The sequence below is a fragment of the Lampetra fluviatilis genome, chromosome 5 (genome assembly GCF_964198595.1).
Source record: "Lampetra fluviatilis chromosome 5, kcLamFluv1.1, whole genome shotgun sequence".
Taxonomy (NCBI): Eukaryota; Metazoa; Chordata; class Hyperoartia; order Petromyzontiformes; family Petromyzontidae; genus Lampetra; species Lampetra fluviatilis.
The window spans coordinates 4,026,961-4,040,739 of NC_136279.1; the positions used below are offsets into that span (position 1 = coordinate 4,026,961).

General features: G+C 45.8%; 1 protein-coding gene across 1 annotated transcript; it reads left to right on the forward strand.

Annotated features, from left to right (window-relative positions):
* Positions 1 to 4,501: 4,501 nt before the first annotated feature.
* Positions 4,502 to 9,185, forward strand: SNRPE (small nuclear ribonucleoprotein polypeptide E). The gene is made up of 5 exons (XM_078856489.1): positions 4,502 to 4,718; positions 6,186 to 6,212; positions 6,680 to 6,742; positions 7,766 to 7,844; positions 8,493 to 9,185. Exons 1-5 carry the CDS (start codon positions 4,668 to 4,670, stop codon positions 8,546 to 8,548), a joined length of 276 nt encoding a protein of 91 aa, XP_078712615.1. The 5' UTR covers positions 4,502 to 4,667; the 3' UTR covers positions 8,549 to 9,185.
* Positions 9,186 to 13,779: the final 4,594 nt, after the last annotated feature.

A 13,779-nucleotide genomic window follows, 5' to 3' on the forward strand; every position in this document is an offset into this window, starting at 1 on the left:
ACGGTTGCCTACATGTAGTTGTCTTTTTTTTTACTCCTGTTCGACTCTCAGCAAGGAAAAGGTTCCCCAACCCTGCACTAGAGTGTGTGGGCGCCCGTCTATTTGTCTGTGTGTGTGTGGACATATAAACGAGTTGCAATTGTAAGTCGATTGGTAGTTGGGTTTAAGTCGACTCACTAAACGAAGCGAGTCTCCTTCTCATTCTAGTCCCATGGCCTTTTTGCGCAATTGGAGGCACAACCCTTTCCTTCAGAGATAATCTCCTTGCAGTGTTCTCCGTCCGTCACTCCGTCATCACAACCGATATCGCTGCCATCCCGTCCAGCGCTTTGCTGTTTTATGACTAACAACCAGATCGTGGTGTTCATCCTCCCCCACCCCTGTCACCAGCACTTTCCACGCTTGGCAGTCGACCACATTGCATCCTGGCCACTTGTTACTAATGCAGTGCCGCAGTTTGCCGTGCTAGATACAACTTGGTTGCCTATGTCTGTCCAGCTGTCTTGTTTCTCGCACGTTCTGAAAAACAAAACGAACAAAGAATTATATGCAGGAGGCTTTCGGTTCAGAGGCACAGATTCTCCGTCGTTACTAGGGTTCTCACACCTCGCTGTTGAGTACACCGAGGAGATCAACGGCTTCTTCTAAGATTTGTTTCTACTTTTTACAGATTTCATCCGGTTTGCCTTCAGCGGCGCTTGCGGAGCCGAGTCTCGCGTTTGCGTCGTTTTTTCTCGTGTCACGTGCTGTCACGATGCTGCCAAGATATTTTAACTTCCAGTGGCTGTCCATCTGACAATGATGGTGATCCCTTACTTTCCAGCAGTTCCTTTTTTTACCATTGATGTTTATTGTTGCAAATATTACTCATCCTATTGGGGATTTTTTTTATCGATATCATCTGCGAACCAGCAGGTTACATAGTCTTCACTCTGTTCCTCCTCAAGTGCCTCTCACGTAATGTACTCCAACACACATGTACTCCAACACACATGTTGGAGAACCGTGCGGGAGGGAGACAGCGCACAACCCTGTCGCACTCCGAGCACGATTCTAAACCATTTCGTCAATAGCGCATCCCATGCATCGCCCATTGTGTAGCCTGCCTTTGTGTTTATATGGGTGAATTATCAAACAATCGGCTGCATCACGTAGAGTAGAAACGCAGCAAGTCAAGGTGAATTGTGTTGTATACCGTATTTGGACATGGGATCGTGGTTGGATTGTGGACAGTAGCTCACGTGATTCTGGACCAGCTTTGTCTCATCTGACATAGGACCCAACATAAATACATACATACCATAATAAAACTAATCCTTATTTTATCTGTTACAGAATCACGGATTCATCCAATACAGAACCCTTGACTTATACGATTTAAGAACCGTCAACCCATCGGATAGAGAATTCTGGGGTCAATTTAGTCTCTTAGTTCAGCTTGTAGGTGTTGATGAATTTCACTCACTTCAGTGTCCAAACTGTAAATCTTTTCATCGATTGATATATTCACTAAAGCTAAGCTTGACTCGATTATGAAATTCAGTCTTGGTTGCAACTCGATTATATATGTGTATACACGCACACAACCTCGCCAACACAAATCTTCATGAAATATTCCGTGCCTTATTCTGTTACATCAAAATCGCGTGTGAAGCCAAACTAATTTGTACAAGAGCCTGTTGTGTTATTGCTGTTATTACTGTACAGTATTTTTTCTTATTATTGTGTTCTTGGTTTTGTTCAATATTAGTTTAGCACTCTCAAAGTCTCAATTGTTTAAAGCTAATTTCCTTTTTCTTCGTTTTTTTGTTTCATTTGATGTTTGTTTGGCTCTTCGTGATTCTTCCTAGTAACTTTGTATTTTTCAAGGTGAGCCAAAAATAATTGATACGGACCATATAAGTTAAATTTTTTTCACGGTATCTGTGTGATTGCTCACACGTTATCTGTTCTGTATTATCACAATTATAATTGTGACTGTTATTGCAAAAACCCAAGAACCAGGGCCTCGGTGCCAATAAAAAAACACAAACAACAGTAGTGCGTTTATGCGAACGCCCGTTCATTTATAAATCGTGGCATAATACTGTGGTTGCTGAATGTATTTATGTTTGTAATTTTTTTAATTTATTTCTTACACGCAAAAAAAAAGTATGACATTTTTTTTTGGATCGCGGCCCCAAATTTGTGTACTGTATGTCAAAATAAAAATACGAATACCAAAGTGCCAAAGCTTGTTAATAAAATAAAATAAAATGTCTAAATATTTCATCCAAAGTGGATTTTCTTTTTGTATGCGCGTGTGGACAACATGACGACATAACGATTTTGACTTCCGTTTATTCGGGACCCCGGGGTCCCGCCATAAGGTTCATTAGCGAACCATTACAATTGGTCGTCACGGTCGTGAATAGAGTTCGAATTCCTTGCTGCGCGATTTGACAGCGTAACGAACAGCGGCGGCTTTAAAGTGGAATACGAATCGACGAATTCATTAATCGTTACACCTCGAGAAATCCGCCTCGCTCCCAGCAAATGTAGATCATGAACGCGACGTATCTACTTAATTTGGCGATTGCTGCTGCGTTGGCAGTGGCGCACAAGCACACATGACAATGATTCGACAATTAAACGGAATCAGAATATTTATACTGGAGGGAAAAAACATCGGATGAGCGATAAATCTCTTTTTCCACAGATGTCCAGGAGGGGCACGGGGTCAAAACGTTACAACAACGAACAGGACAAAACACAACAGGAGTGCAAAGCATATGAAATGTAAACAAATCACTTAAAATATACACTCTTTAGTTCTTTCGGTAAAGTCACGTAGGTATAAAAAAAAAAATACTGGTAGGAACATCCTGGTTACACCAGCCCACAGGGGATTATTGCGTCCGTCCGTCGTGCAGGAAGGAGCTGGGTGGGGAGGGAGGGGCTGGGTGGGGAGGGGAGGGGCTGGGTGGGGAGGGAGGGGCTGGGTGAGGAAGGAGGGGCTGGGTGGGGAGGGGAGGGGCTGGGTGGGGAGGGGAGGGGCTGGGTGGGGAGGGGCTGGTCACCCCGTGGTGCCCTTATAAAACTCAACGTTTAACCTACTCACGCCGGCTTGTGCCCTCCCTCGCAGTCGGGCATATTTGCGGAATACACCACGCCGCCGTTGACCCTGCCCATTGACTGAGCAACCCAACGTTCCTACCAGCTCCCTCCGCAGGAATGTGTTAGATCACGACGTTTCGATCACAACACAAGCAAGACAACTGTGGTTGTCTCACCTGATGACGATTGCTTGTGTAGCGATCGAAACGTCGTAATCTATTATTTTTTCTACCTACGTGACTTTACCGAAATAACCAAAGAGTATGGATTCCTGCAGTCACGAAAGCTTCAAATCTAGATAAAAAGATAAACGTAAATAAAAATTACATTTTCTATCTCACCAGGTGAAGCCCATTGAACTATTTTTCAGAAGCGACTTGGCCACAAATGATCGCTGAACGAATTGGGCTATCACGTGGAAACACATTCGTCAATAACACGGTGGCCTTAAAATAATAATAAAGTCATGAATCTTCTTTGCGCATGTCCTGTGAGGAAGGGCCATTGCCTGAAACGTCGCCTATGTTACGTTGTTGACGGGTGTGACAGATTACAACACCCATCCCCGGCGTTTAACAGAACTCTCCTTTTTTGTATTTGGGTTGTCACCAACACTGGGTTAAACAACATGCGCAGTGTCGTTCTCTTCTAGCGTGTGACCTTTAGCATGTGCACCTGTTGTTGTCTTTTAGCCCCGCCCCCCCCCCCAATACGTTCCATTCATTGGCTACCACACTCAGATAAGCTCCTCCCCCCCTCCTCCCCCCCTCCTCCCCCCTTAACTTGTATTTAAGAACTTGTATCTTGGAATGTTTTGCCTCACTTGATACAGTAAATCTAGCTGTGACGGTCCCACCTGATGACGGAGACTTGTGTTGCCTCCGAAACGTCGTGATTTATTATTTTATTTTATTTATATTATTACTTTTATTAATTTTAGTTTTGTCTTTTACCTACGTGACTTTACCGAAAAAACCTAAGAGTAGATTACCACACCGACCAATCGCCGCACACGCGGGCGCGAAGATTAACATATCATACTCTTAGTTCTTTCGGTAAAGTCACGTAGGTAAAAAATGAAATTAAAATTAATAAAAAAATTAATAAAAAATAATAAAAACAATAAAATCACGACGTTTCGGAGGCAACACAAGCTTCCGTCTTCAGGTGAAACTGTCACAGCAAAATATCTGTATCAAGTGAAGAGAAGTCCCAAGAGGTACGACCTTATATAGTGAAAGCTTCAAATCTAGAATTAACATATCATTATTAACATACTTAAATCGGGCACGGGTGGAGGAAGGGGTACGATTAACATAATACATATAATATAATTAACATAAATTATTGAGATAAGCCAATTAAGTAACGCCTCGCGCACGCGGAAGTCGGGGGGGGGCAGAGGGCGCTCCCGTCGTGCCCCGCGCTTCCGCCCGCCATTTAGCACGCGTGGAGCGCGCGCGCTTATCAGCGGTGCTGAACACAATTTTTTGGTTAATATACGTCAAGTGTATTCATATTTAGATTATTTTCTTCAGCTCTCGAGCAGCAAGAACACCCCGCGTGCGGCCATGGCGTACCGCGGGCAGCCCAAGGTGCAGAAGGTGATGGTGCAGCCGATCGTATCCTTTTCGTTTTGGCACGCCCGCTCAAGGCGAACGCAGGCTTCGGCGGGAGGGAACAGGCCTCCGCGGCGTTTTCGACCGAATTTTCCGTCTTTGTGGCAACAAGTTGTGGTGCTGTTGCCGCGTCTAGAGTGCGCGTTTCGTGCGACAAGTCGGGGATCCATTGTTGGAGGTTTTTTTGTTGGTAGATGCGCTCGCCTGCCCGTTCGGTGCGTCGCGAGTTGCGCGTTAACAATGGGAAGAGGTTGACGCGGAGGTTATCGCAACGGGCTCATGCCACAGGCGTGTGTACAACGCTACACTTTCGAGACCCGAAACGTCGTGACTTAGACGTGTCGAAGTACAAACACCCGCATCTAGAACATCGACAGACCCGACTGCGTGTATCTCCGTAACTGGAATGGCAAAGACGAGTTGCAGTGGGACTGTCCACGCAACACAAACTGAACCTTGTAAGCCAATTTACGGTGGGACGTTTTTGTGGTGTTTGCATGTTGGCCACATGTACGTGTGGTTAATGCAGACTTGATCGTTGCAAAAAGTGTTTGAACATCTTAACAACTGTTTTGTTGTCAGAAGAGTAAAACCTATTATATTTTAAAAATACAATTAGATTGCGCTCCTTCCACGGGAAGAGCAAAACTTAACGAACCACCCTCCTGAATCGCTCGCAAGCTTTGGCATTTGGCTTCTGAACACATTGCCTTACGCAATACAATATACTGCTGGTGAGTACTAAAACCTTCTCCGACCCCTCATAGCCTTTACCAACCAAGCCGTAATCTCTCGACCTACGGCGTGGGAAGGTCTTTAACCGGCATTGGGTTGCCAAGCGTGATTACAACGCACCGACTGAATGTAACTTCTCGTCGCTCCAGCAGCGTGGCTTGTGTTACTGGGTTGCCGATGCAATTGGTACCGTTTATTGCACAAACAGCTTCGATAATGGGTATAGTCAAAACAAAGACGTTGGGTGAGCAATGCATTTGATTGAATTTTTTATTTCTTTTGAAATGCCGCTGTTTCGTATGATCCCATACCCCCCATGACCAAGCAGCACGTGGGGAAATCCTCATTCACCAGTTGGCTTGACGAGAGCTGTACATAGGCACACGGAAGTAGTACTTGACGCCCAGATGACCAGCATTAAGCATGTTCTTACTGGACAAAGTTAATTCTCCCGGTTCCAACGATCGTGGGGCAGTGCTCAGATGTGTTGGTGGTTAAGCGGTGGAATTTTGGGCGATATTACTGAAGTTCGTTTTACCAACCCGGGGGAGTTGACGAATATAATCTAAACCCTTGAAACATTAACAGTTGCAAACGTCATCTGAACTCAGATATTTCGTGAAATGTCATTTGTTTATTTGTAAAGTTTTTTTTATGATACCAATAATCTTGTTTATGGTTTAAGCCCTAATGTTGGTGTTTTGAGACGATTCCTTGACTCACAGCTCTTCGCAGAATTTGATCTTCAGATATCTACAAAACGTAAGTAATTCCATTCCAGTGTTCTTTTCATTCATGGCGTGGGGCTGTCTGCAACAAAACCACAGCCCCCTCTGCTCACTCATTCGTGCTCATGTGTCATGTGATCACCACCCTTACCATTGTTGATCTATTGTTAAAGCATCTTATATTGACTTTGATAGAGGTGTGTTGATGTCGGTGCTATTTCTTATAATCGGTCTCCATCGGCCATCATCCCTGCTAGAGGCAGATCCTGGCCACGATTTAAAACTATGAATCTAGCTTGCGTATGCACAATAATCTATCTCTTCCTGTTTAACTATAATTCCACCCACGCTTCTATCCATGTTACTTTGTGCACGTTTTAGCTTTTTGTTAATTGTCATTGTCCATGTTTTTAATTAATATGTCACGGCCAGTATTGCATACGACCACAGTGTCTGCTCCTGGAGCACCGTCTAACTTGTGTCTCGTGTTTTGCACGGCAGAGGTCCCGGATACAGATCTGGCTGTACGAGCAGGTCAACATGAGGATCGAGGGCTGCATTATTGTAAGAGGGAACTGCTTTACGAGCTTATTCTGATAAAATATATCCCTTAAGCAAATACTTGTGAGCATGACACATATAACATGAACAATTATACGTACATGCAGAAGTGTCTCATCGTTTCAGCTGGTGGTCCTGAGTCTTTGGTGTAAATTCCACATGCCTGTGGTGGTGGTCAGGCTCTATGGGATAACCACATTTGACTCCCACACAGTGGCACTAATTTAATTATCTCGAGCCGAGACATTCTGAATGTGGGTTCCATTACCAGCTCGTTTAAATCGTTTTTACTTTAAAGTTCCCTTCATGTTAATAAAATGAATACAGGTTTATGAACTAAAAAACACTTAACTGTTATGTAGCTGACCACTGCTTTAACAACATTAACACCCGGCTAGGTAAAGTAAAACGGTACTATTTACGTATCACATGGTTAAAGGAAAAAACGCAACATCTATGCCTGCACATAGTGCAAGGCAATGCTCATTTCAATTGGAAGCTGAGGCTGTGGTAGAAATTCCATATTTGTATGGCACCTGCTAATGTTTAAGATAAAGGACTTAGCTTTATCATTTAAGGTAGCCGGAGCCCTAAAAGCAATTGCTACAAAACTTACCATACAGCCTCCGTTACCATACGGCTTCAGTTTGGTGTTTTAACATCTTAACACCTAAATTTTGATTTAAAGCTTTCGTGGCTGTAGGGATTCATATTCTTGGTTCTTTCGATAAAGTCACGTTACCGAAAAAACCAAGAATATATATCTTAACACCTGTTTATTGCCACAAAGGGTAAAACCTATTATATTTTGATACTAGCAAGGGAGGTCCCCTGATGTTCCATATTGCAATTAGCACACTACATTACAACGTGTATATGTGTGTGTAAACGTACATCTAACGTCACGTGACCGAGACGCCCACCCCGCAACTTGCAGTCGTATCGGAACGGGAAAGGGGTTAACTGGTTTGCCAGCCTGTGTGTTTTTCGGGCGCGCCGCTGACGGAGGTGTGCCGTGTCGCACAGGGCTTTGACGAGTACATGAACCTGGTGCTGGATGACGCCGAGGAGATCCACATGAAGACGAAAGCGCGCAAACCCCTCGGTCGGTCGCCCTCTCCGCACTTCGAGCTGTTCTTGCTGTTCCTAGCGCTCCTGTCGTCTTCGTCTTATCATCGTTGTCGACCTCCTCCTACCTGTGCGGTGCTCGATATTTATCACCGTCATTCTATCCTGAAGTTCCTCATTTCCATTGTCTCGTTTTCTTATCAGATGCTCTCATTGACCTGTCTGTTATTTATTGGTCCGCTGTGTATTGTACTTGTTCTTCTTTGCATGACCACCTCTTCCTTTCTCGTGCTGTTTTACTCCTGTTATTTTTAGCCTATTTTTATCCACAGTCACCATTAACATTTTCTGGTCAATCTGGCTTTTCACTGACTTTGCTTTGTCTCTTAATATTGTGTGTATGCTTTTTGTTATATTTGTTTACCTATTCCTTGCTACGTGATCTCAACAATTTTATTGTACTCATTTCCCTCTTCATCTTCCTTGTGTCTTTCATTAAATTCCTCTTTGTTACCCATACCATCTTGACATTATCTTTTGACAAACAGGATGTCGGTGCGCTCTGCTATGTTCATTTGTCTTACAGGCACATTTCAAATGTAACTTGTAGTTGTACGCGGAAGTTGGTTGGTGATGCGTGCATTGCTGACACGTGCGCGCGCTCTGTGTCGTTGCTGTGTTTCAGGGCGCCTAATGCTGAAAGGAGACAACATCACGCTGATCCAGAGCGTGGCTGGATGAAACTCGGCGCTACTGAAACCACCATGCAACCACGCACATCGCACCCACCCACTCCATGCCCACCGCCACAACACCGCTCGCCACAATCGCCGCACACGCACCCACCTATTACGCATCTTCAACTCGCCAACTTTACGCACTGATTACGCATCCCTCGGCACACCTGCATCACTCGCCATACGAACCTTTGCGCTGCTCGCCTCCAAAATTTAAAATCCACCCTCACTGTACTAAATCCATGCCTACTTTCAGACTACATCTAAGTTGCTCATCCTCACTACATCAAATCTCACCATACGGTCACAAGTCAGCCTCGACTGCAACTGCAATCGACCTCATCACTTGCTTTGAGCTCACTGAGCATGCCGCTCGTCATATTTTCTACAGCGCACCCACCATCGCCAAACACCACATCGCGCATTCATCTCACTGAGAGCCGGCTCGCCCCATTCCCACACGCCCCACGACCCTATTTTGAGTTTTACATCCACCGCGAGTCTGCGTTTCCATTAGATGGATTTTGTACACGTTCCGTCAGTCCTTGTGTGTATGCGAGCCACTGGTGTGCGTTGGGAAGTCCACAGTTCGCCAGGCGGTGCGTTTTCAATTAAACTTTAATTTTTAGGGTTGTATTACACGTGTGTCGTGATGTTCCCATTGATGGTTGAGAAGTCGAAGGGACGGAGTTGCAGTCAAAGGAGGGAACGTCTTGAGAATGCATCGCCTTAAGAGACATCTCGAGGGATGGTGACCACAGCAGTGGATAGGTTATGCCTGATGAATAGATCGTGACATTCACTGTTAAGATGTATGTACACCTCGGACATTTGTCGCTGCATCGAGTATCATGGCAGGGTTGCAAATCCCGACAGTGCTATTGGAATCTACTGGCCCCTTTTAGATTAACGTTGCAGTATTGGGATGGTAAATACTTTGTTGACGGCCCATAGGTGAACATGGCAGTACAGTATTGAATACCATGATTGTGAGTTTGGTTTAAGACCGGACTGTTTGTACAATCCCATGGCATTGCATGCAAACATTTACGATCGCATTTCAAAATCTGCTATGCTACCCTTGAAGTTCTCTCTAATACCGGGCTGATTGGGTGGCACAATGGCCAGCACCAGACACGAGTGATATCTGAACTGTTGCTCGGGCCCCACCAACCCGCTTTTGGCCCGCGTGGTGAAATGGTGTGGGGATACTGGTCAGCGGTTGGTTGAAAGGGCTGTAAATTATACATTGCTGTTGAAATCTGAAACGCCAGCAATAGGGTGGATGTGCGACGTCTCGCGGGGACATTGCTGCTGAGTGCCATACACAAAACTTGTGATGGTTTCAGAATGCTTCGGAAAATGCTGTGACCTTGTCAATACGTATACAATACGTAAATTGACAACTCGCCCGCCCTGCAAGTGCAGCGGATGTAGTGCCTGGCTCGCAGTCTGGTTAAAAATATTGTCAGAAGACCGCTCGCTCTCTACTCGTCGCCATGCCCGCATCATCACAACCAGCCCTGAACTGCCAGGCTCCAATGAAAAGTTTTTTGAGTGGAAATTGTCCCACACCATCTGCAATGTGTGCACGCGCAACACTTTTGCCAATCCAGGATTTAGGGTGGGTGCGCAAATTTGTATTGTTTGGTTCCACGTACCAAGAATATTTTACAACTCCCATTAGCACGGTTGGTCACTTACGGTGCGAGCCAAGTTTTACATACAACTGACCGAACCAGAGTGAATTCTTAGCGGCATATCGCCATTACAGTGACTGATGCACGCCTCTTGTTCTTGCAGGTGGTGGTTAGGGGTGGGCGGGGGGGGCGATCCCTCCCATTAACTCCACAGTAACAAGGGGAGTCTCGGCCGTGACAAATTTGCTCCGTTAACCATTGTGTGGCCCCGAGCCCTAAATCCGTTAACTGCTGCCATGTGGCCACACGCCTCGCTCCCTGCGCGTCTCTGATAAAGCCCCTGAGCGATTTGCCCGCCGCGTCACGTTTTGTTCCGTACCAGAGCGAGGCAATTTGACAGCAGGACGTGGCGCGCAATGTCGAGTGGTTGGTTGGTTGATCGCGTCTCCGCCGAGGCTGCGCGCCAAGAGGTGTCGCGGGCGGCGGTGGTGGTGGAGAAATCATTTTGTTACGCTACAGAGAACCAAAAAATGAAAAAAAAAACAAGATTCTGCACTGAAGGTGTCGTCAAAAACAGGTATCCACTTGCTCCGGGCAAAGGGCCCAAACGCGCCCCTATCCACTGGTCGAACTGTGAATGTAGATGTCCCGGGTACGAATCCTATTCGTCCTGCTTGTTGCCCATATTGGCTGCCCTCTGGAAACATCGTATAGCGTAGGTATAGGAAGTGGCCGTATTACACTTTATTTTACCAGGTAAAGCCCACTGAGCCGAGATAGCTCTTTTTCAGAAGCGACCTGGCCACGAATGATAGCTCAACGAAGTGCCTTATGTGGACATTTATTGCAGCGAAATACTCTGAAACGCACGTTGCTTCTAAATGTTGAGGAAAAAACCGGAGGACCCGGAGATAAATCCACGGGGAGAAGAATGCAAACTAACAATGCAGTGGGCAGCCAACGCAGCGCGTGCACGCGGTGGAAGAGGGCATCTACCGTGGAGATGGAGTGGTGAATTGGGCTCTTGTGCAGGTAGTCATGCGGATTGTTACAAGGCCCCCGACAGAACGGGCGAGGGGATCGGAGAGGCCTTCAACCAGCAGTGGAGTAATCGTGCCTGATGATGGTTCATTCGTAAAAATAAATATTGTTTGATTTTACAAGTTCGTCCAAGAGGTGTGCATAAGATAATTGTTTTTTTACCCTTCTATCTGGCAACAAAACTGACACCTTTTTTACAAGGAGTCATGTTTGCATAGACCACAATACCTGCAGTCATAATGCAAACAAAAAACATAACTGATAATGTATGCACTGTCCTTGAAGTTGATTGGTCCACACCCGACAGTGCATACATTATCAGAGTTATGTTTTTTGTTTGCATTATGACTGCAGGTATTGTGGTCTATGCAAACATGACTCCTTGTAAAAAAGGTGTCAGTTTTGTTGCCAGATAGAAGGGTAAAAAAACAATTATATTTTTTACTGGCAAATGAGGTTCCAAAGGTGTGCATAACTTGGGGAGTTTGAATGTGATCACTAGAGGGCAGCGCGTTCTACGGATGTTGGTGGGTTTGTGTCAAACTCCAATCGTTTATAACCACTGACACTGCTCAGCGGATATCCCCCACCCCTCCCAAACACTCATCACGCTCACCTGACACTCATCTGACATCACACGGAGGGTGACGTGGGCCGAGCGAGTAGCGCGTTCGCCGCTTGTTGCAAAGCTTCACGGTTCGGAGTGCAGTTGCTGCCCTGGTCATCACCAGTGGACGTTAAAGAGTAGGCCATCGTGTGGCCGCCGTCAGGGTCGAAATTTGGCAAATTCGTAATTTTTCAGTTTGGGTTAATCATACAGCAACAATAACCCCCCCACCTCCTGGCAGACTAATGCCCTCAGGTCATCCTGGACTCTTGAATTCTCACGTGGTTGAACAAAATAAACTTGAAAATTCACCAGGCACCAGAGACGCTTTATATCACCAACCACCACCTATGAGACGCCAGTCGTCATTCACCCAACACTCTCCACTCACCTGACACGTTCATCGAACTCTTAGAGAGGTTCACACTCGACACCCCCACCCCCCACTAAGAGACCAAGCCACTCCGCCCACGGTGTGTCTCTGACGGATGTCCCCTCGCTGTCATCAGCGGTGTGGCTCTCCCAGTTGTAAACGCAACCGGCCCGCGCACACCTGCACAAAAGTTTGTGCCCGATCCCACCATTCGCCCCGTCCTGCCGCCCCTGTCAAACGTTGTCACGACGTTGCGCGCGCGAGAGAATGTGTGTGGATGTATTTGGGCATCAATAAAACATAAACTTGTCTTTTTTATGTTTATATAATTTAATGTTTTTTTTTGTCTCGCCCCTGAAATTCGTTCCCGATTTATGATATCATGCCACGGGCAGAAGTGGCCATTCAAATCTCTCTCGCAGAGCAGTGCAGCCCTTCGTGGTTTGAAGAGAATGACCCGCAGAACAAGATATCAGAGAGCTACCACTGATGTCCCGAGAAGTGACCACGGGGTCCAAGAAGCAGGTGGCAAAGCTCTTTCTAGATTTGAAGTTTTCGTGACTGCAAGGATTCATATTCTTAGGTTTTTTCGGTAAAGTCACGTAGGTTAAAAAATTAAAATTAATAAAAGTAAAATATAATAATAAAATAAAAATCACGACGTTTCGGAGGCAACACAAGCTTCCGTCTTCCCCACTCCCCCACCCGTTCTGACACTGAAGAGTCATGTTCATCGCACACGACAAGACAATTTCCATTCTCGGAGCTTAATCACAAGCGGCTGCCGAGTCACCGGGACACCTCAGAGAGATCGGTTAAGAATAATAAACAAGAACTAATTCACGAGCTCACCTCTCACTCGAAGAAACAACTCGCATGCGAGATGAAATGTTTAATTGAAAACAGCTTTTTTTTTGCTTTACATTATTAGACATATCGTCTTCTCAGGTCTGCCTAGCATATGTTACACAGTGCAGGATTGGATGTCCGTCCGTGTTTGCAATTACCATAGACCAGGAAGGGGTGGCCAAACTTCCTACCCCAATGATCCGCAAAGCGACATCCACGTTCACATGGCCGGGAGCCGCGAGACTCTGAGCGGGTGATGCGTTGCGGTCAAACGATTGGCTGGCTGTGTGAGTTTAGAAATCTGCGGGAGCACCCCGGCAGAGTAGAGGACTCATGTCTGGGCTGCCCTGCCAGGGCCGAGTGCACTCCGACCGCTTCCGCCGATTTTTTTTCTATTGTTTCAAATAAAGTCACTTTTCATGCCACCCCATGCGCCCTAGGAGTTGTCTCCCTGCATTAACGAGTGTTGGAGCGGCATATATTTCAATTGACAGTTGAGGAAATGCCACATTCCATGGCAAGGGAGAGTTTATAGATAGTCCTGTTGATATCTCACAAAGTGGTACGAATTTTATTCACTCCGGAGTAATGATGGATTGTGACGGTATCTGAACGGAACTTGAACTCGGTATCTTCTTTATACAGCATAAACATAAGGTAACGAAAGGTTACCGGCCCGATTGCCAATCCGCTTGGTAAGTGGATTGCCTCGCCGTGTCAGTCAT